At 49.6% G+C, this 22901-nt stretch overlaps 1 protein-coding gene across 4 annotated transcripts; it reads left to right on the forward strand.

The window, feature by feature from the left end:
• Positions 1 to 4327: 4327 nt before the first annotated feature.
• On the forward strand, positions 4328 to 22901 carry L3MBTL2 (L3MBTL histone methyl-lysine binding protein 2). Of its 4 annotated transcripts, none has more exons than XM_018080826.2 (17): positions 4328 to 4392; positions 5932 to 6199; positions 6436 to 6569; positions 7776 to 7899; positions 8867 to 8946; positions 10687 to 10804; positions 11152 to 11286; positions 11962 to 12050; positions 13646 to 13877; positions 14577 to 14656; positions 15238 to 15342; positions 16551 to 16698; positions 17526 to 17608; positions 19340 to 19574; positions 20352 to 20417; positions 21342 to 21464; positions 22288 to 22901. In XM_018080826.2, exons 1-17 carry the CDS (start codon positions 4372 to 4374, stop codon positions 22395 to 22397), a joined length of 2151 nt encoding a protein of 716 aa, XP_017936315.1. In that variant the 5' UTR covers positions 4328 to 4371; the 3' UTR covers positions 22398 to 22901. The 4 variants fall into 4 exon arrangements, with proteins under 4 accessions (XP_017936315.1, XP_017936316.1, XP_017936318.1 ...); XM_018080827.2 differs by having other exon boundaries at positions 7776 to 7890; XM_018080829.2 differs by having other exon boundaries at positions 21342 to 21472; positions 22288 to 22417.

Genomic DNA, 22901 nt, shown 5'->3' on the forward strand with positions numbered 1-22901 from the left:
GCTGTTTGTTCAGTTTTTTCACTGGAAACTCCAAGCTCTCAGCCTCACATCTGCTCAGGGGTAGTGAACTGATGCTGTTCTTGTCCTGTGTGTGTGCAGGTGGAACAGGAAACATCCTCCTGATGCCACAAGTCACGAGCTTCCAGCCTTCATCATTGATTCCCAATCCAGTGCGCACAGACTCTGCCTTCAGTACACACGGGACATTCGGGCTCTTGAAAATGCAGGGTCTCCAAGAAGATCCTGTTCTGCCCCAGCCTTGGCCAAAGCAAGAAGCCTCCAACACTCCCTGCAGCACGAGACTTGCAAAGCCATATCCTCCCACACAAGAGCTCAGCCTGGGTAGAGGCTCTGACATTACAAGGGAAGCTGTTCTGGAGTCTGTGGGAGCCCATGCCCTGTGGCACACCACCATCCCCTGGCTCCTCTGTGCACACCCACTGTGCAACCTCCTGTGTCAGTTCCTGCTCTCCAGGAGCTGTGCTCCAGGCCCAGCAGTTACACAGGCTTCTCCCTAGCACCTGCTGTCTGTCATTTACAATGACACATACACGGCAAGTGTCACTCCAGATAATTGCACAAAACCCCAGACAGTGCCGGTAACAGTCACCTGGTCATCAGAGAACTGTTGTAAGAGTGAAACAATCTACAACAAAGCTCCTGGAAGGCTGAGACAAGTCCAGGCAAAGCTCGTGTAACGCAGAGCTTGTGGCCTTTTACAAGCAGTGGCAGCACCACAAGGCTGAGTTACATGATGTGGCACTGACAGCCATTCCAGCTTCTGTTTCATTTTCCAGAGCCTTCTCCAATGATTGATACGCAGTTTCTCTGCAAGAAACTCCACCTCCTGTTTCCAAGATGGTCTTTTTACACACACCGTGTCCTTGATCACGCTGCTCCCAGTTCCAGCTAAACTCAAGGACTCCAGCCCAGCCTCTCTGCACAGTCTGGAGCAGGTCCTGTATTGAAAGACAGCAGCAGTCAGAAGAGTCTCCTCCTAATGACCAGTTCTGCCTAAGTGTGTGACGAGGCTTCCTACCCGAAAAATGAGCTTTTCTTTGAAGAGCAGCCATGGGGTGCCCTGGCTGGGGAATGTTTGGTTTTATAATGCCTTTCAGCTGCCTTCGTACACCACCGCCCTGTCAGCTTGCACAAGGAGTCATTTCCTACCTTAGCTTGTCAAAGCAGATCACGTGCCATAGATCCCGGCCTGAGACAGAGCCTAGCCCAGCCCGTAAAAGTGAGAGAGCACAACAGGCTCCATGCACAGGCGCTGCAGCAGCCTCTGTGCTTGCATCATGGCTGGAAGGGCGCCGAGCTGTTCCGTCAGCCTTGCAGGCGTGGTGTGTGCATTGGCATTTGCCTGCCCGACTGCGATCTGGCATTTTGTTTAGAAATGTTGTAAGGAGGTGCCTCGCTTGCATTCCCGTAGAACGGGATTGTTTACAACTCCCCAGCAGGGATCCTGAGCACTGGATGTTTGGAAGGGAAGTCTGTTCTGTGACTGGTGCTGTGGGATAGCCTATGAGCAAACAGCCAGGGCTCCAGTCTACTCTGCCTGTTGTAAGGAGTGTGGTGGATTTAGGGAGGGTGGAGAAATTACTGTTGGCACCATCTCCCACAGCCATCTTTGAAGCCCTTCCTAGCTCCTGGTGAAGTTGGCGTGGCTCGGGTTGTGCCAGGTGGTGCTGGGTGGTGACAGGCTCTGGTGTATCTTGGGAGCACAGAACTGTGTGGGTGTTTTGCTTCTCTCTATGCCCCAGCAGTCCCCAGGGCAATGGCAGGAATTGGTAGGCAGTGACAGTGGCACTGCCAGAAGAAAGCTCTTTGCCAACCCCGCTCCTCTGGCTGAAAGTGCAGAGCTTCTGCTGCCCGGAAAAGGGAGGAGTCTTTCCCTCCCATTGCATCTTGGACTCTTTCTGTGGTTTCACCTGACAGCAGCCTTTTCATACTGATCTTTCTAAAATTTTTGTTGCAGATGGCATCAAAACAGGGACTGAGCCAAGAGCAATAATGGGGAAGGAGATAGGAAAAGTGAAGTCTAATCGAAGTTTTGGGATTTAGTTTCTTGAGATTGTCGGTGCTCTTCTCTCCCTAAAGAAAGGAACTCTCTTTGCAAAGATATTATGATTCATGTTACATAACAGAGTTTTTATTATCTAAGAGAATAAGTATTCCTGAATGTAACTGAATTCGATTCACATTAAAATGAATTTATTTAAATACTATTATTTATTGAAAAGGCTTATTTAGAACTTAATGACAAATGAACAGCCCGAAGATGGGGACTGCCTTTAAATCTGTTCTGTGTCAACACAGAACTCATTTTTTCCCAAGCATTCAAGAAGTCTTGAACCAGCCTGTCTGTGACCTAAGGGAGCAGCACTGCTTGTTCTGCTCTGGGAAAGGAGCAGGGGGTGCACAGCAGCTATACCTCATAATGTGTTCCATGAAAGATTATTGCAGTAGGAAGACTTAATGAACTTTTAATTTTATATCTGTGTCTTTTCTGGAAACAGCTTTCTGGTCTGCCCATGCAGTGCAGTGTCTAGCAGTATCTGTAAAGGAATAACAGCCTTTATAATTGATTTCATTATTAACTCATTATTTAAATACTTTAAAAGCCATTTTCTGTGTAACAGTGCTGGAAAGATGGTTTGGAAAACCTGAACCTGGAGGACATGGGACTCTATGGAAATTTGCTGGTCAAGTTGCATGCTGACTTTGCCAGCTCCCTGCCACTGTCCCTCTGTAACCAGGCTGTGACCCCAGTCACTGCCCCGGATGCTCAACATGTTTCACACTGACAATGATGCTCCTTCGCACTCAGACTGATGGGCTGTAGCCTCGCGTTAGAGCCTTTGGACTGTCTGGAAGAGCAATCCATGTGTATCTGTAAGGTAAGCTTTGGGAATGAACATTTGCCATGCTGCTTTACCTTCACCTGCAGCTAAGGCTGTACAGTAGGCACAAGAGAGGAACATGTGCTTCACATGTTATTTGCTCAGCTACTCACTACAAAGTCTGTACAGAATAGGAATGTTTAGTACAGCCTTTATTTTTTCTTTATTCTTTTTACAATGTCAGCACAATAACAGTGATAGCAAAATAAAAGGGAAATAGAACTAACTCCAGGGGACTTACCTTTTGAGTAAAAGAGAATCAATGCCAGAGACATACACTGAGACACTTCTTGGCTATGCTTTTGTATTTTCATTTTTCATGGTTTCATTTTTCATGGTTTCATTTTTCATATTTTCCTATTTCATCTGTTTTCACTTTCAGGAACACTGTGTTCAGACCCCCACACTGATGGTGATTGGTCATCACATCTGTCTGTGGGGCTGACGTTTGGGGTGTTGTTGGGGTGTTTTATCATTTATAATGTTGTTACATGAGTTCTTGAAAAGCTGAAAGAGCTGGGGTTGATCAGCCTGGGGAAGTGAAGGTGTCAGGGAGATCTCACTTCAGCCTTCCAGTACCTGAAAAGGGCTTATAAAAAGTGGGGAGAGGGACTTTTTATATGGGCAGGTAGTGACAGGACAAGGGGCAATGGTTTTAAACTGAAAGAGGGCAGGTTTAGATTAGATATCAGGAAGAAATTCTTTGCTGTGAGGTTGGTGAGGCACTGGCACAGCTTGCCCAGAGAAGCTGTGGACTCTCCACCCCTGGAAGTGCTCAAGGCGGAGCTGGAAACAGGGCTCTGAGCAACCTGATCTAGTGGAAGGTGTCCCTGCCCACAGCAGGAGGTCGGCACTAGGTGACTTTTAAGGTCCCTTTCAACTCAAACCATGCCATGATTCTGGGGCCGAGAGCACTGACCCAGACTTACAGGAAGCACCAGAGCCGGGGAGACAGAAGATAACACAAAAACAGCCCCACCAGCTGCTGACAGAAGGTAAATATACAAGAACAGTTGAGGACTATTTGAGGGAAAACAAGAAAGCATAGTGAGAGAGATGAATTCTTGCCAAGAATGTCAGTCAAATCATATAATAGTTAAAATTTCGTGTCAAGTGCTTAAATGAGGTCTCTGGTTTGTTTCTTAAAACAGTGAGTCCATAGAACAATAGGGAATGGCCTATCCCTGAATTCGTGGCAACAGATCCTAATATTCCAGATTTCCCCAAGTACTGGAGATGGAGGTGGCTAAAAAGAGTAGCAGAAGAAGTGAGGACCCTTTGTTACCCAGTCGGGGGGGGCCATGGACGCGGGAGAGGAACTACAGCTCCCGTCGTGCCCCGCGGGCAGCGCGGCGGGAATAAGCTCTCTGGTGATTTGCTGTCTTTTCCGCGGCTGCCGCCAATCAGACGCGCCGCCGGGGGGCACCCGCTCGGCGCGCATGAGGCGGATTAACGCGTACCGGGAGCCATGGAGCGGGACCGGGGCGAGGTGAGCGGCGGGACGGGCTGGGCTGGGCTTGGGCTGGGCTGGGCTGGGCTGGGCCTGGGCTGGGCTGGGCTGGGGCTGGGCTGGGCTCGCTCGGCTCGGCTCGGCTTCGGCTCGGCTCGGCTCGGCTCGGCCCGGCCTCGCCGGTGCTGGTGCTGGAGGCGGCGGTGGGTCGGTCTAACTCCGGCGGGACGGGCCCCTGCGTCCCCCTGGCCTCCCTGAGGAGGCTCCGGGTAGTGCTGCCCTTGCTTGGAAGCCCTGAGGGCTGGTAAAGTGTCCAGAAGATTCATTCGCGTGTGGTGGAAGAGTAACGATACAAAGATGCTCTCGTCCTACGAGCTTTTGGAAGGTGCACGCCCACACAGGGACCGTAAGACGATAAAAATGGGGGGGTTTGAGGAGTTCGTGCCTTTCAGATGTCAGGAATGCTGTCTGAGTGCGTGGATCCTCCGGAGAGCAATTCTGTTCATGGAACAGCCGGGGAACCTTGGATCTGTTTTGTGTGAAAGCCAGGGAGGATGTGGGGAGTCAGCAGTGAGTGAAGTCTGGTCTTCCCGTCCGTGTGTCTCTAATGATAACCCGGAGCCAGGGATCAGAGAGAATTTAGCACTTGAAGGTGGTGGGCTTGCTGCTGATCTCTTCTTGTTGCTCGCTTGGATGAACAATTGTATCCTGGTGCCTCATGTAGCTGTGGGAGTCTGCCTTTCTGTTCCATCACTCCCTGTGCTGGTGCTGACTTCTTGCTGCTCCTCCCTGAGTTGCTAACACCTTTTCCCAGCTGCTTTTTTGCTTATTTGGAGCCTGGTTCCAGATTCTCCTGTTCTGAGACACAGTCACTGTTTTTCTGTGCTCTTTCTTCAGTCTCTGCCTCGCAGCTCTGCTGCTGTAACAGTAAGTACGAAGAGCTAGTGAAGGTATTTAGCTGTGGAAGCGTCTGGTTGTAGGCAAAAACTTACAACAGATGTTCTGCCATCCTGGTGATGCCGTTTCTGAACCAAGGCCTGCTGTGGACCGTGCAGTTTCCAAAGGACATGAACTGTCTCCAGAGCCGAGTTTACCCTGCTGACTTCCAGGCTGTGCTGGTCTTGTGAGCTGTTGTGGCCAGAGCAGCTTTGTGCTCTGTTCTGGAAATCTGTAGGACTTTATTGTTGATGGTGCCTGCACTGCTGTGCTGTGCAACTGTGTTGAGAGAAACGTTTTCTGGAAGGACACGGTCTGATTTGTCCTTCATCAGCATGGCAGTGTAGTTCCCTGTACTTTTTTCGTGTTCCTCAAGCTGTTTTCAATCTAACTGCAGCTCTGTGGCACTTTCCTCTTGGCAAACAGAATGCAGCCTGTGGAATACCAGTATATGGACCTGTTTTGGGGGTAATAGCTTTCCTACTAGGGATTCAGACTCCTGCCTTTTGGGGTTGTTACATGGACTCATTGCTCTCCCTGAGGCCTCTCCCTGGTCCAGAAGGCCCCCCTCCCTCGGCAGCAAAGGCAGGTTTATTGTGTGGTGGGGTGTCCAATGTAATTTCTGACTGGCTCTTTTTGCAGTTGGTGTCTGCCTTCCGCCACAAAACTTCGTCTTTGGAGCGGGTGGAGGAGGAGGGCGATGACGATGAGGAGGAGGATGAATTAGACATCTTTGGGGGTTATGACAGCCTCACGTGCTACAACAGCAGCATGGGCAGTGACAGCAGCTCCTGTCTGGAGGAGTCTAGTGATGATGAGGTGGCAGACCGGGAAGCTGGAGAGCTTTCGACCTCTCCTGTGCACCAACCGTCCACAGGCCGGCTCATGGAAGACAGTGGCTCCGAGCCAGGTACTGCTTCTTCTACCTAAAACATGTGCAGGATGGAAGGAGCAAGGACTGGGGACACTGAAGGGTGTATGACTGCACCTTGGGGATGCTTTGGGAGCAGCTTTGGATTCAGACTGCATTTTCTGGGCTATATGGGGGAGCTGCTGTGTGTAATGAGGGTTACCCTGTCTCAGCTCTGTCCTTGTAGTGCACTGACCCTGCCAAATGCTCATGTTTTTGTACCTTCTTTCTCTCAGCTGTGTGTGAGATGTGTGGGATTGTGGGCACCAGGGAAGCTTTCTTCTCCAAAACCAAACGTTTCTGCAGCGTCTCCTGCTCCAGAAGCTACTCCTCAAATTCCAAGAAGGCCAGCATCCTGGCCAGACTGCAGGTGAGTTAAAACCCTTCCATCCTGCTCACAGGCTCCATCTTGCTCGCAGGCTCTTGTCCTGCTGGGGGACTTCAACCAACTCAACATCTGCTGGAAAAGTAGCACAGCAAGGTGTAGGCAACCCAAGAGACTCCTGGAATGCATGGAGGATAACTTCTTAAGCCAGGTGATAGACAGCCCTACCAGAGGGAACGCAATACTAGATTTGATGGTCATTAACGTAAGTGAGCAAACTGGGGATGTCAAGATCGGAAGCAGCCTGGATTGCAGTGATCATGCACTGGTGGAGTTTGCAGTCTTGAGGAATATAGGTCAGGTAAGGAGTAAAGTCAGGCTCCTTAACTTTAGGGAGGCAGACTTCCAGCTCTTCAGGAAGGTGGAAATGGGATCTCCTGGGAGACTGCCCTTGGGGACAAGGGAGTGGAACAGAGTTGACAAGTCTGGAGGAGGGCCACCAAGTTGATCAGAGGGATGGAGCACCTCTCCTATGAGAAAAATTGGGAGAGAGTTGGGATTATTCAGCCTGGAAAAGAGGTGACCTAATTGTGGCCTTCCACTACCTGAAAGGAACTTAAAGGAAAGATGGGGCAAGACTGTTTACAAGAGCATGTAGTGACAGGACAAGAGGGAATGGGTTCAAATTGAAAGAGAGTAGGTTTAGATTACATCTTAGGAAAAAAATTCTTTACTGTGAGGGTGATGAGGCACCGGAACAGGTTCCCAGGGGCACTGTAGATGCCCCATCCCTGGGGGTGTTCACAGCCAGATTGGATGGGGCCCTGAGCACCCTGGTCTAGTTGAAGGTGTCCCTGCCCATGGAAAAGGGGTTGGAACTAGATGATCTTCCTTCCAGCTGGAACCATTCCATGATTGTCTGATCATTCCTGGGGATGGAACAGGATGTGCCTGTGTGCAGGGATGGGTGGTTGCTCTCTAATTAAAGATTGGTCTGACATACCCTTGTTCTTCCTGCCTGAAGTCCCCAGAGAACACATGCCAGCTGAACGGTGGTGCTCCCTAAAAGCTGAGGAAGGACACATTGGTCTTTTACATGCTGTTTCTTCTTGTTCCTGTGAGCATTAGTAAATATTGTAGTAACTTGAAAATTGGCCCAGGGAAGAGATGCATGCCCAGCTGGCCAGTTGCTTCCAAGGGATGACTTCCTCTCCTGTGTAACTAATGTTCCTAATGTTCCTTCTTTTGTAGGGGAAACCACCAACGAAGAAAGCTAAAGTTCTGCACAAGGCATCCTGGTCGGCCAAGATTGGGGCCTTCCTCCATTCGCAGGGCACGGGACAGCTGGCAGATGGGACACTGACAGGTCAGGATGGTGAGTGTAGGTGAGGTGTGAGGAGGTGCAGCTGCTGGGACCACAGAAATAGGGACACCGTGAGGGCTGTAAGCTCTGCAGTCCTCCTCCTCTTCCCCTCTGGTGTGCTGCCTTGTACAGTGTGGCTTACTCTGCCACAGGCTGCCAGGACACAGGGCATGCCTCTTTCCCTCTTCCTACCAGTGCTAACGGAGCCCTGGTGGGTTCCTGCCCATCCATTATTGTAGCCTCATCCTCACTCCTCGTATGACTTGACCTGAAGTGTAAGCTCTGTAGTCCCAGTCCCATGAGGTGCTGACTTCTACTGGCAAAGGTGACTTAAAGGTGTCCCGCTGCTCTCAGCCATTTGCTGCCCCACTGCTTGTGGGAGTTACATTTCCCCTGAGTCACTCACTGATCAGCTTGAGCAATGAACAGTCACTGCAGCTGAAGGAGCAGCAGGTTACTGTGTGAGGGAAAAGGTGAGCCCCAGGGCATGGCAGAAGCAGGGACTGATGGAGCAGAGCTGTAGCCTTGGATCAGGAGTGACTGTAGGATTAATATCTCAGTGCTTTACTCTGATTTTCCCAGCACCCTCCGGGGAAGCAAGTGCTGCTGATATGACCCTGCAGTGTTGCTGCTGAGAGGCAAAGCTGCAAAGTGGTTTAGCACTGAAAGGATGCACTGTCCCTGGAGTGCTTGAGCCCTGGGCTGGACTTGGACTCTTTTATTGCCCCTCCTGCTCCCCCTTCCCCAAAAGCAAGTGACAGTAAAGATTGATTAATAATATATTTTACCTCTTTCAGGGACTGGTCACCTTGCATTCATAGGATCTAGTTTCCCACCAGGGAAAATGCACTGGAATGCAGAGTGCTGGGGCAGAGTGTCCTACTGCCTGGAGGCTGCAAGCTGTATTCCAGAAGTAACTGAGCACTCTGTGCCTTTTCTGTGATCTCTTCTGATTTTCTGCTCTCATGTCTGCTTGTAGCACTCGTCCTGGGCTTTGACTGGGGAAAGTACCTTCAGGAGCATGGCTACAAGGCAGCTCCTGTCAGTTGCTTCAAACATGTGAGTTCTACTTTGCTGTGCATCACAGTGCGTGTGGGGCATGTTGTGTGCATGGACCTCCCCTGTGCTCCTGGGACAGGTGGTGAGGAGAGGTCCAGTGGGTGGTTATTGAGCCCCAGGTGATGCAAGGAAAGAAGCTTAGGCTTCTCACAGCTAAGAATGAGAGTCTCACAAAGGGACCAGGAGTTTTGGGGGAGGAAACAGGAAACTGATAGAAACAGTGCTGGTAGCGATGGCCCAGTGCTGACTGGGGATGGAATTAATTTTGACTTGGGGCGATAGTGGGAAGCTCCCAGTTACCTTTCCAGTCTGTATGGGTCAGCAGAGCCCATGGTGATGTGCAGGCAGGAATACAGGTTATGTGAGCCTGGCTGTAGCTGCCCCTCCAGCACGTCTGATTCTAGTAACACTCACTTGTTATGTTCCTTTTGAGTTGTGGTGATAATACTGACGTTTTCTTTTTTTTTGAGGATAGGTCAGGCAGGCACAGCAGTTTTATTGATTGTTAGGTATTTATATCACAGAATCAACTAGGTTGGAAAAGACCTCTGAGATCATCGAGTCCAGTGACTTTGGAGACGTGAGTCCTTTGACCCAACAGCACCTTGTCTACTAGACATGGCACTCAGTGCCACATTCAGTCTTTTCTTAAGCACCTCTGGGAGTGGTGACTCCACCACCTCCCTGGGCAGCCCATTCCAATATCCAATCACTCTCTGTAAAGAACTTCTTTCTAATGTCTAACCTAAACCTCCCCTGGTGGAGCTTAAGGCTGTGCCCTCTTGTCCTACTGCTAGTCGCCTCGGAGAAGAGACTGGTACCCACCTGGCTGCAGACTCCAATATGTATGTGCCATATGTATATATATGTTGTCATGGGAGTTAGGTGCTGAAAAAAATCTCCGGAGCAGTTAATTAGGGGTGAGATAAGAAAGGGTTTATTATGCCAAGGCAAAGATGTTACAAGACGCATGCACCGGCCGTGCCTGAGATGTTACATTTTATAATACCATCCATCCAATCCCAGATGTGTCCACCCTGTGGCCTTTACTCTGGACCGCCCTGGGTCCACCCTCTGAGAAATGGGTCTGGGGGCTTTTACTTCATCATCTTCACCATCTTCAGAGCACAAAGGGTACACAGTTACCTAATTCTTGACCGTATTCTGTGTTTTAGGCCCTGATATGCTGTTCTGCCAAATAATCTGGGCCTTGCCTTGACAAAAGACTAAACATTTCTGCTGTATTTGGGGGTAGGAGTGATATAGGGAGCATAGAATGGGGTAAGAGGGTTAAGGAATGTGTAAACAAGAGTGCTACAGGGAAAGGGACAAGGGAGGGAGTGAGGGATGCTGCTTTTAGAGTCTACTTCCACTACTTATAAAACTTACAAGTATTAGAAAAATAAAAACCATTAGGGGCTTAAGGCATCAATATATATATGTGCCAATATATATATATGCCATAGAGAAATGGCAGCAGCTTCTTTGGGATAATAGGACAGCTGGCAGTGAAATAGTTAAGCATTGCTAGATGATGTTCTGCCTTTTGGGATCCTCAGTGAACATCCCTGTGAGATGTTTGGGACAATTCAATTGCATTTCAAGGTGTTGGTAGATGTAAGCCTGTACCTAGGGTGAAAGTGTAGCTGCCTAAGACATGTCTCTGAAAGCTAGAAGGATGGCCTGAGCCCTGCTCTCATTGTCCACATCTCTCCCATTGTGGTTGCCTCAATCTTTCAGGTGCCGCTCTTCGATCAGTGGGATGATGTGGTGAAAGGTATGAAAGTGGAAGTGCTGAACAGTGATGCCGTGCTCCCCAGCCGTGTGTACTGGATTGCATCTGTCATCCAGATCGTAGGTACGTCTCTGATGTAATTCCTGACAGCTGGGGATGGCTAACCTCTGAGGGAAGCTTTAGAGAGCTGAGTGTAGCTGGTCAAGCAAAACAGCGCCTCTTTGGAGATACACAACTGCTGAGAGATTTTGGGACAGGAAATACCAGAGTGCAGGAGTGAGAGGAAACCAGCATGTGGTTCCTCTTTTGGTTGCTGGGCAATTTGCAGGAGTGGTTCTGCCTCCAGAATGTCTGGAGAAGCTCTGATAATCTATGCAGAGCTCTGAAGGCCATACTGTAGGTACTAAGCCTGCGGTGCCAAATTCTTGACCTCTAATGCCTTTGTCTGGTTGTCTGCTCTGTCCTGGCAGGATACCGGGCCCTTCTGCGATATGAGGGCTTTGAAAATGATGCTGGCCATGACTTCTGGTGCAATTTGGGCACAGTGGATATTCACCCTATTGGCTGGTGTGCCATCAACAGCAAAATCCTGGTACCACCACAAAGTGAGTGTGGGGCAAGAGGGATCAGGATGTTCCTGGGCATGGAGGAGCCTTGGTGTACGCCTAGCACAGGAGGACAGGTGCTCCCACTGTATGTAGGACCACAGCTGCATTTGTGCTTTGAGTTACAAGCAACAATGTGTTCTTTGGGAAGCTGGAGATTGCTTGGACTGCTCCCTCTGCACCTCCCTGTGGTCGACCCTGGAGATGCTGAATGCAGAGCTGATGTCAGACTGTGGAGACTAATGCAGGTGGCTGTTCCTCCTTCTACTCCACATGGTGGCTGGACTTAACCTTGGGGGAACGTTTTGGTCTTACATCCTGGACAGTGTCTGAGAAGCGCAGTGGCTCCAGTCCTTGCTCAGCTAGCAGTTTAGAGAGGGGTGCCAGTTTAGCAGAATTCAGGCAAGCTGAATTTGCTTTGTATGGCTCACGTGTTTTTGTTCTTCTACCACTTCCTCATCTGGATCAGTGGTGTTGAGTGTCTGGCCCAGTCCATTCTGTAACGGTGATCCCTTGCAGCCTGTTGTGGGGGCAAGCTGGCAGAATGAGAGTACAGAATCTGAATGTGAATAAGGCCTTTTAATGCAAATAGGTTCTTGGAGAGATGGAAAAGTGTAGGGTGGTGCTGTAATTATTTCAGTCGTAAAAATGTTCTTTTTCCCTGTGTGTATGTAGCTATCCATGCCAAGTACACTGACTGGAGAAGTTACCTCATGAAAAAACTGGTGGGAGCTAGGACCATCCCAGTGGATTTTCACATGAAGGTAAACATGGGAGACTGTCATTTTGCATGGGGAAATGAAGCTGAAGCCAAGAAATGTGTGCTCAACATGTCTCTTCTGTTCTGATCTGTGCAACTTTTTTGTGCCTTGGCACTTGGGCAGGGCGGGGGCAGTGAGTGGTTCCCCATACTCCTAAGGTATCTGTCGTGATGCTGTGGGTAATGGCACAGCCTTCGTACCCTGTCAACACAACAGTTTTTCCTTTGGGTCATAGGTGGGCTTTAAAAGCTGTTGTCACAGTCTGATGGGAAATACTGGGGGTGAGGTTTGGCATTTTGCTGAAAGGAGAGGCTGGTGCAGATGCAACCTGGCCTTTCCCCACCCTGTTTCAGTGCCAGAGAATAGCTCTGAGAGTCAAAAACCTTTGTCTTCAGTGTTGGTAAACACAGAAGCCTGGAGGGAGTGAGAGAGGCACAGACTCCTTCAAAGTGTTGTAGCCTTAGCAGCTTTTTTAGCTCTTATGGTTGTTTTCATGTAGCCTGCACTGAGATTAGACCTTGTCAGAGAGAAGAGGCTCTTTTGTGGCTGACAGCTTTGGAAATGACAGATAAGGAAGATGGTCCCAGAGACAGCAGGCAGGAAGGCAGGTGATGGGTTTTTCTGTGTGCAGGGTAAGTGATGACACTGAGTTGGAGACCTTGATGTAGTTGGTGTTTCCCATGCGAGTTAAGAGGGTGTTTGTAGCCGCTTGTTCCTGGGCCACAGCTTGTAGCTGGAGTGGAAGTGGTAGAGGGAAACAAACATGGACAGTATCTTTCTCCCCTCGACATCTCCACTCCCACTTAATGAACAGGAGGTGGAAGGGGAAGTCCTTAGCTTAAAAGTTCTGGGTTTGGGTGTCTGAGTCTGTTTTGTGGTTCCTAGTTGCTGCACAGCATTCGGGATCACAGTTCCAAAATGTCAGATGTTCTCTAAACACCTTTGGGTGTTTGAGGATGAGTAGGACCAGGCTGTATCAGCAAACTGAAGGTCTCAAAAAAATCAGTTAGAAGGCAGCCAGTGACTCTTTCCCTACGCCTGTGCCTTTGGGTCAGTCTGCAGAGTAACTCTAGCTTTGGATGTGGAGTTGGCAGGTAGATCATCATATAGCTCAACCTCTGATCAGAGTAAAAAGGGAAAAATAAGAACCTGACCTCTCTAAAAGTGAGCTGAAAATTCTGTTGCCCTTTGGGAAACTACACCTCTAGCTGCTTCCAGCTCTGAAAGCCTTGTGGTCTCTTTCGTGACTGAAAAAGGCACACAATTCCTCACGCAGTTCCTGTTGAACAGCAGTTCACACTAGGAACGTTCACACAAGGTGCTGGCTGGGCGTAGCTGCTGGGCTGGGGCAGGGGTAGCTCTTATGAGGCCACATGACAAGGGAGACTTAGGGAATATGTGCCCAGCCATGCTGTCAGGTCTGGGGCTGGCAGCTCCCTGTCCCCCCAATCAACCCTCTCCCATGCATCCCTTCCCAGTCAGCTTTGGGCAGTGCCAGGGTTTGGCCAGCGTGTCTGTGGGGAAAGCTGTTCTCTGAAGTGTTTGGAGAAGGAAAACACCAAGTGTGATTGACCTCTCCTCCTCACGGTTGTTGCCAGATGGCAGAGAGCATGAAGTACCCGTTCCGGCAGGGCATGCGAGTCGAGGTGGTGGATAAGAACCATGTGTCCCAGACACGCATGGCAGTGGTGGACACAGTGATTGGGGGCAGACTGAGACTCCTCTATGAGGACGGTGATAGTGACGATGACTTCTGGTGCCACATGTGGAGTCCCCTCATCCATCCCGTGGGCTGGTCACGGAGAGTGGGCCATGACATAAAGAAGACAGGTAAGGATTGGGCCGCTGCAAAGCATCTTCTGATCTGCTGTGAACTGTCCAAACCCTGTTGTTGACACCAGGCTGGGCATTCTGGGAGTCAGATAGTTGCCTCAGGACCTGACAGATAAAGTCTGCTTAGTTTTGGGTCTGCTGCTTTTCCCCTGGATAGATAAAAGCCCTGTGATCTGCTACCACAGGTCAAGACAGGGGAATGTAGGGTTTCTCACCTGAAGCAGGTAGTCTATCCCCTCAGTATGAGAATGCAGACTTTGCAACATCACAGATGTTTATAGTCTTTTTGAGGAAATTCATGCTGGCTTCTGTAGCACTGGATGCCATCAGGTTGTGTTTTTCTGGACTTTGCCAAGAGGAATTGTTGATCAGCTTAGACTGGCAGAAAAAAGTAAGGCTTGGGCTCTGCTGATCCTTTTTGGTTGTGTCTCTTCCTTGCTACCTCTCCCTGGTGATTACAGTTGCATATGTTATCAGTGGTGCTCAGGAAGCTGAGCCATTTGCTTTTGAGCAAGTCCTGCATCACAGCCTGTTTTATGAGAAGGTGTAGAGGAACTGAATTGTTCTTTCTATTACATGGTCTCCTGCTGAGGGTGTTAATAAGAACTAAGCTCTCTCCAGGAAATTAATAACCAGTAGGTTTTCTTCCTGCAGTTGCTGCAGGTTTTTTACCTTCGTTTCTTCCATTCCTCACAGAAGAAAAGCGCAATGATATGGCAAACCATCCTACCTTCCGGAAGATTTACTGTGATGCCGTCCCCTATCTGTTTAAGAAGGTAGGACAAGTCTGCCTTTCCCTGTGGGTTTACAGCACTTCCTTCCTTCGGTGTACATGCTGCCGTGTGGGTTGTTGTGGGTGGTTCATTTGTCACTTACAGCTAAGGGCAGTAAGGTGTTTGGGGTATCAAGGCTGTGGTTGGGCAGGGGCAGGCCAAAATAGAAAGTTGGAAGAACTAAAAGACAACAACAGATTGAGGGACTCGACTGAAGGGCAAGTAGTTGCTTGAAGTTCTGAGTTGGAGAGGGAAGATGAGTGCATGAGAGAGACCAGTTTTGACAAAGAGCTGGATCATGCTGGTAGGGCCTGAGATGAGGAGAGGGCTTGCTTTGCTGTGGAGCAGCAGCTGAGTGCTGGGCCTGGCTCTCTGACTGACCAGAGCCTTGGCAGGAGGTTGCTGACACAAACACAATGTTGGTTTGTGTTGCTTTGTATTTCTTGTAATATTTCTTCTTTCCCTTCCCAACCTGAGTTGAGCCAAGTGAAGAGGTTCTAATTCTATTTGCACTTGCTGCACTTGGTGTCAGGATGGGACTGTCCCTTGCCTGGCAGCACATGGTACACCAGAGTCTTCCTTAGGTACGAGCTGTCTATTCTGAAGGTGGATGGTTTGAGGAAGGCATGAAACTGGAAGCTATTGACCCCCTGAATCTGGGCAACATTTGTGTGGCCACTGTTTGCAAGGTAAGTTCAGTGCGTGTTAAGCAGGGGATCCTCTGTGTTTACCTGAGGTGGTCGAGCTTTTCAGGTCTTTTCAAATGAATAAGACTGGACAGGATTTTGCATGAGGGAGAGGAGAGACCTGTTGAGAGAGATAGACAACTGGTGTGTGGAGGGAACTGGGGTGTTACCTCAGAGGTCTGAGAAGCTGATTAAGACCAGCAGTTGTCCACATGTGCCTTAGTGGACAGCATGAAGATGAGCGTGCTTTGTCTGCAAGCCAGCTGTCCAGTGTGTGTGACTGGCAGCCACCTGTTTTCCACCCTTGGGCATGCAGTAAGGAAGATTTGTTCTCTGATTCTGAGAGTGTGTAACGAGAGGCCTCTGTGGAAAGGAGAAGGCAAGAATTGTGAGGTGACCTCTGTGTGAGGAATGATGAGTTTCTGTATGGGCAGCATTCACTGGTGTAGGAAGCTGAGGATGGATGGACATGTGTCCTTCAGTCCCTCTTGATGAGGTGGTAGTAAGCTCTACTGTTGTGCTAGTGTGGGGGAAGTAAATTGCTTGCCCAGGTTTCCTCAGTGAGGTCCGTCGTATGTCCTAAGGTGTAGCATCAGGTTGGGCTTTTCCTGCTTTCTAAAGCTGTTTGCCCTCATAGAATCCAAGCAGAGGACTTTGAGACTTGGAGTTTGGCTGGAGGACAGTAGAAGAGTTCTTTGTCTGTAAAATGTTCCCTTCAGCCATTGCTTGGAAATGGAAGAGGATGGGGCAGGCATGCCTGTTACATTTGGTAGGCACCAATTACCAGTGATTTACAGGGTGGGACAAATCTTGTTGCTGTAGGAAGTGGCAAATCCAAGGGTGGTGCCCTTCCCTTCTGCCCAGTAACAAATTCATGATCTGGCTGATATAGAGGGTTTCTGGGCTGCCAGTGAAGTGTTTCTGAGGGAGAACAGAGCTCCTGACCATTTATGGCTTTTCATATAGTTCTTTCACTATACTGTTGCTATTACTGTTGGTCCCAGTCCTGCAGAAATTGCTGCTTTGGGGATTAGCTTGTGTTGACTAACCTATCAGGAGAGGCTACTGCATGCCCTGGAGCACATAATATTGCATTTTACTATCTGGTGACAATTGTGATTGATCTTTGGGGATTCTTGGGGGAATCCTTTGAGAGGAGAGGCTTTAGAGCAAGCAAAGCTCTATACTCGTGCCCTTCCCTCCCATCTCAGGTCCTCCTGGATGGGTATCTCATGATCGGCATTGATGGAGCCACGTCTGCCGATGGCTCCGACTGGTTCTGCTATCACGCCTCCTCACACGCCATCTTCCCCGTCAACTTCTGTAAGAGGAACAACATCGACCTGACCCCTCCAAAAGGTGAGATTTGGACTCTGCCCTGTGGTACAAGTCTGCATGCAGAACCTGCTGGGCAGTGCTTTTCTGAGAGGGTCAGGTTCAGATGAATCAAAACCACAAGGTCCCAATCTGCTTCTTTTTCAGAGAGATAAGGCTAGGTCAGAGAGCCAGGCCACTTGAGCTCTGCCCATATGCTAAGTCTTGGTTAGCTCCTGGCCATTCAGTAGGAGAGGTGTACAATCCCCAAACGGAACAGAGTGGAAGGTATAAAGTACAAGGGGGATGGGAAGGGATAAGTAGAGTCATTGCTGCATGAGTCAGTCCTTCAGTGTCAGGAGTCATCTCTATTCTTTCTATGAATAAATCTGAGACCAGTGTTTCTGCAAACTCATATGAGGCAGTCACCCTAGGAATGGTTTTGCTGCCTCACCTAGCCATACACAAAAAGGCCTGCTCTGAATTTCTGTATTGCAGCACTTCTGTGCAGTGTTGTTCTGTCTTCCTTTGTTCCTGCTGGTGGGAGAAAGATTGGTCTTAGTGGTGTGTTTTGAACGTATTTCTTCCTACCTGCTGCTGCTCCTCAGCTTTCTCTGTGGTCTGGATCTATGGCTGACAGATGTTCAGAGCTGCAGCTTGCACTTTTCTGTATTTGCCCACGGGGGAGGGGTGCTGGACTCCATGGAATCTGGGCTCTAGGTTTATGTCCAAGATCAGGCTGTACATGCTGGTTCATGAAACTGCTTTGCAAAAACAGGTGCTGTGCTTCCTTCCTACCTATTCTGCCTTTTCCCCCAACTGGTCGACCCAGTGACTGCCTTTTTACCTCTTAGCATTTCTTCCTGCTGCAGGGCAAGATGCAAAGACCTTCAACTGGGAAATTTACCTGGAAGAGACTAAATCAAGACCTGCTCCATCACGGCTCTTCAACACAGTGAGTGCTGCCAAGAAGAAGAGATGTGTAGGGATGCTTGGATTCAGCAAGGAGGAGCACAAGAGCTCCAGCTGTCACAGAATCACTTAGGTGGAAGGTTCTTGTTGTCCAACACCCCTTCTATAGCAGAGTTACCTGTAGTAGGTTGGCCGGGACCATGTCTAGATGACTTTTGAATATCTCCATGGATGGAGACTCCACAACCTCTCTGCCAGTGCTCAGCTGCCCTCATAGTAAAAGATGTCTCCTGATGTTCAGAGGGAACCTCCTGTGTTTCAGTTTGTGCCCATTGACTCTAGTCCTGGCACTGGGCACCACTGAGAGGAGTCTGGTTCCATCTTTGCACCCTCACTTCAGGCATTTATGCACATTAATAAGATCCCCCTGAGCCTTCTCTTTGACAGGCTGAATACTCACAACTCTCAGCTTTTCCTCATACAAAAAGTGTTCCAGTTCCCTCATCACCTTTCTGACCCTTTGCTGGACTCCAGTATGTCCATGTCTCTCTTGTTCTGGGGAACCCAGAGCTAGAGCCAGCATTCCAGGTGTGGCCTTGTCAGTGCTGAGCAGAGGGGAAGGATCACCTCCACTGATCTGCTGGGAACATTCCTCATAATACAGCCCAGGTTACCATTAGCCTTCTTTGTCCCAAAGACACATTGCTGGCTCATATTAAATTTGGTGTCCACTGGGTTTTCCAGGCCCTTTTCTGCTGAACTGCTCTCCAGTCAGTCTGCCCCGAGTATGTGCTGGTGCCTAGGGTTCTTTCTCCAGCTGTCAAGGTGCCTCTGGATGGCAGCACAACTCTCTAGTATATTTGGTCTCCCAGTTTTCTATCAAAAGTAAGCTTACTTGGTTTGACATGATACTGTCATGTCATCTAGATAATTAATGAAGACATTGAATAGGATTGGATCCAGTATTGATGCCTGGGGTACACTGCTAATTACTGGCCTCCAAGTAGACTTTGTGCTGCTAATAACCATCCTCTGGGCCCAGCCACTCAGCCAGTTTTCAATCTATCTTTCAATCTATCTGTCTCCTCACCCAGCCTGTATACTTCAATCATGTTCTGTATGAGGATCATATGCAGACAGTGTCAAAAGCCATCCTGAAGTCAGGATAGACAATACCCGATGTCTCTACTGGGCTGCAGTTTGCTGCCAGTCAGCACTTCTAAGGAGAGCTCAAGGCCTGGGAGTATGTGCACTCCAAGTAAAGGCCTTGTTTTGCTGCCTGGGACATCAGTGTCCTGCCTCTGTGGGTGGAATGATATCTTGGTCCCTCTGAGTGTGACTTGTGATTTTTCTAGTGTTTCTGTGAGCTCCAGGCTCTTGGTGGGTTCTGCATGGCTTATTGCCTGTGGATGTGTGGCTGGCACATCGGGTGGAGGATGGGGGCTGCTTTACACCAGCAAAACTGCTGAAGCACCTGGGCCTGTGCTGGTCTCTCTGATTTCCCAAGGGTATGTCAGGTAATGGGTTTGATCATAAGGTGTCCTTTAACTGCTACCTGCTGCTCCCTGCAGGTCAGGATCTTGCTTCTAAAGGCTACGCTGAGATCGACTAAGGACATAGCTGGCCTTGGATCTGGTTTTGGATCTGTGGGCTTGTTCTCTGTCTGCTTGCTTTAGGCTGGAGGCTAGCCTTTTCTATGGTGTTGGTGGACAGATACAGGTTTGAACTGGGTAAAATGGCCTTGGGTTTTCTTTTTTCACTTTTTATGCACCAGGACTGTCCAAACCATGGCTTCAAGGCAGGCATGAAGGTAGAGGCAGTGGACCTGATGGAGCCCCGGCTGATCTGCGTGGCCACAGTGAAGCGTGTGGTCCAGCGTCTCCTTAGCATCCATTTCGATGGCTGGGACAATGAGTATGACCAGTGGGTGGACTGCGAGTCTCCAGACATTTATCCTGTGGGGTGGTGTGAGCTGACAGGCTACCAGCTTCAACCACCTGTTGTTCCAGGTGAGTGAAGATTTTACTGTGGTTTTCAACGCTAGAGACAAAGGTTTACTTCCTCATGTTCTGTGAGTGGCTCTTCTGTTTTTTGAGCCTAGTAGGGAGGAGCATATGGCCTCCTTGATCTGCACTGGCTACCATAAATCTTCCTCTGCTGCCACATTCTAGCTGCTGGCAGAGAGAGGAGTCTGGTGGGGAGAAAACAGCCTGAGATTTGAGGTTGGCTCTGTTTTCCCTCTGTTCCCCCACCTGCACACCAACAGAGAATTAATTGCTCCTGATGAAGTTGGATAGAGTTCCAGGTGGTCCTATCCCTGCACAGCTCCCTTTTACTAAGTGTATCTATATGAACCCTTAGCCAGGTAGTGGGGGGAGCTTGGCCCATGCTCCCTTTTCTCATCAACTCTCTGACTCTGTCTGTAAAAGGTAAGAGCATCATCTGGAGAGTTTATTCCTTCCCTTGTCACAGGGAGGCCACTGCCTCACCTTTGCAGATGTTTTCCTTCTTGTCCCAAACTACGAATCTTGTTTCTTTACTGCCCCTACCAAGTCTGTACTGGGCCTCTCTCCCCTGTGCTGCCCCAGCCTGCCGCCCTGGGCCCTTGCCTGGAAGCACAGACAGCACCTGTGCTAGAGCCTTGCTTTCTCCTCAGCTGGTTGTCTTGGGAAGAGGGCTTTGGCTTGGGGGGACGGGTATATCTTGTTTCTCGCTTTTGTCACTTCATCCCAGTTACCTACTGGTTATGGGACTTGGCTTTCGTTTCCCTCTCGTCTCCATGACAGAGCCCACAACTCCAGTGAAGGCCAAGGAGGTGCCCAAGAAGAAGAAGAAACCCTATGGAAAGAAGAGTGAGTGATGTTTGATTAGTGCCCTCCCGCTCGCTCGCAGGCTGGGCCCAGTTAGAGGAACCCTGTCCATGTCCCATCAGAGCAGGAGAGAGAGGCCTTGTCTTGCTGTGGATGCCCTCAGTCAGCTGTGGGTTTGCCAGCACAGCTTCATCCTTCTTACCTGCCCTGTTACCTAAAGAGCAGAGAGCTGTGTGTGGGAAGGATCTGTTTTGCAGTCTGTTTTCTGTTGACTGGCACTTGCTTCCAGGTGTGAGGTTGTGCTGCTTTCCCTACCGTGTCCATGGTCAGAGGGAGATGTTTGCTGCAGCTGCAGGGTAACTGAAGAGCAACCCTGCCTGCTTTGTGCTGAGGGAAAGAAGGCCTTAAGATGGCCGAAGAGGCCAGTAACGGGGCTGAACCATTTTATTGTTTCATCTTGTCGTTGTTGTTGTCATTGTTGCAGTAGGTGTGGCAAATCATGTAGACAGACAAGAAATTCCTTCCGGGGGGGTGGAGAGGAAAGGAAGTCTAAAGAATATAAAGACATGCAACCTAAATAAAAAGGTCAGCCAAAAATGAGAACATTACGGTTACAGTGTCCGTGCCTTGCAGCCAACAAGCTCATTGCCTAGGACTAGAGCCAGACAGGTAAGCAAAGCTGACTCCACACTGATTCCAACAAGACTTGCTCCTTGGAATTTAAGCACACGCTGAAGTGCCTTGCCTTTAATGAAGGAGAACACGAAGGAGCACATTTTGAGATGATGACGATAGAATTTTTCTCCAGTAGGCTATTTCTGTCGCGTAACCAGTTGGCAGCTAATGACCGTGTAGCTTTCTGTTCAGTTGTGCTGGTCCCTGGCCTGTGGTTTCTCAGTGGAGCAGGGTTGCTGATTTTACAGGGGAAACACACTTTTCCCCATACTCTGTTATCTCTTTATTAAGGAAAAAAGTTGCCTGCCAAAGCCCGCAGTGTCAAGCAGACTGTCAAGAAGCCTTCCACCTCGAATGCAAAACGAGAAGCAAAAGCTGCCAGCCAGGCTTTGCCAGAGCCAGCACCTGATGAGAGTAAGGGAGTGAGTGACTCTACCCAGCAGCCACATCCAGTTCTCCTATGTACACCCTGCATGCCACCAACCCTCCTGAGGCCTGTACCACCTCTTGGCCATTAAGTCATGGGTGCCCCCAGACAGGGAAAGCCAGCAGTGTGTGAAATGTCCTTCCTTACTCCTCCAGAGACAGAGTGGAAGGAAGGGTTTGCTGGCTTTCCCTGGGAAAAGAAAAACTTCTTGCTTCCAGAGAAGGTTTGGTGGCACCAGTACAGCTCGATATCCTGATACTACTGATGCCTGCTGAGGGCCTGGGTGCCTTACCAAGCAGTCTGGTTGTGTGAGGTCAGTTAGGGAGGAGAGACAAGGTGAATATGGCAGAGCTGACTGTCATATCCCAGTCCCCCTCAGGGCTGTTGCAGCATGTGGACACAGCCCATTGTGCTGTGGTGACCAGAAGAGTGGATGGGTACCTGCCAACCCTAGTGGGGAGGAGGGTGGGTGAGGTGCCTTGTGCACATGGGAATGGAACCTCATGAAGGTCTCTCTGGTTCACTAAAGTTAAATTTCCCCTGGGTGAACCCAGGCGGGTAGAAAAGGGACCACACCAGCTTTTTGTCCCTTATGAAAACGTTCTTGGGAGCCAGCAGCTGAATGCTGCCAGGGTTTAATCCCATCCTGATTGGTGCTGTGACCATGGATCAATTTTCACTGGCATGACAGGGCTGCCTGTGGTGAGGGACCCTCAAAAAGTGAGCTGGAAATCTGGGGCATGAATAGAGCTGGTTTGGAGGTTGATTTTATTTACTTATTTTTGCCTCTCTCTTTCTGTCTCTTGCTAGTCATTGCCGTGCAGGTGAAAGAAGAAACCATCGACCCCTCAGATGCAGAATTTGGAGACACAGGACTTCCTGTTCCCATCAGCAGCATAAAGCAGGAGGACGCAGACTGATCCTGGAGTATCCCCCAGCTGCCCACAGCAGTTTCACCTTGTGGTCCTCTGGGGAAGGTCCTGGCAGAGGGAAGCAGAAGACTAAAAGGGCCTTCCCTTTTTAAAGCAGACCACCCTGCAGCATCACAACTCTGCTTTCCTGGTGTGCAAGAAAATTTCCCCCAGAATTGTAATACTAAACCCTGGGAAACAGCAGAAAGGCCACAGGCACACTGCAGAGAATGACCAGGGTGGCTGCTGGGGCTGCGTGTACCTGACTTTGAAGGCACATTTTGAAGCGGGAGCTCACAACGGGCAAAGAAGCTGCCAGAACAGAAAGGGGCAGTTTGAGTTCTTGGCTGTGGCTGGAGGTGACAAGCTATAGACTGAGGTGATGTGTGCAGGCCCCATGTGTCAGGAAAGGGGCTGTCCTCGTAGGATGTTGGTGCTGTGTTCCCTGGTCTAGGCTCTGCAAGCCCTGGAGAAAGTCAGGACAGGAAGGGGGGAAAGAGTTGAAAAAAAAAA

The sequence above is a fragment of the Manacus vitellinus genome, unplaced genomic scaffold, assembly GCF_001715985.3.
Source record: "Manacus vitellinus isolate BGI_N305 unplaced genomic scaffold, ASM171598v3 scaffold_5_pilon, whole genome shotgun sequence".
In the NCBI taxonomy this organism is placed as follows: Eukaryota; Metazoa; Chordata; class Aves; order Passeriformes; family Pipridae; genus Manacus; species Manacus vitellinus.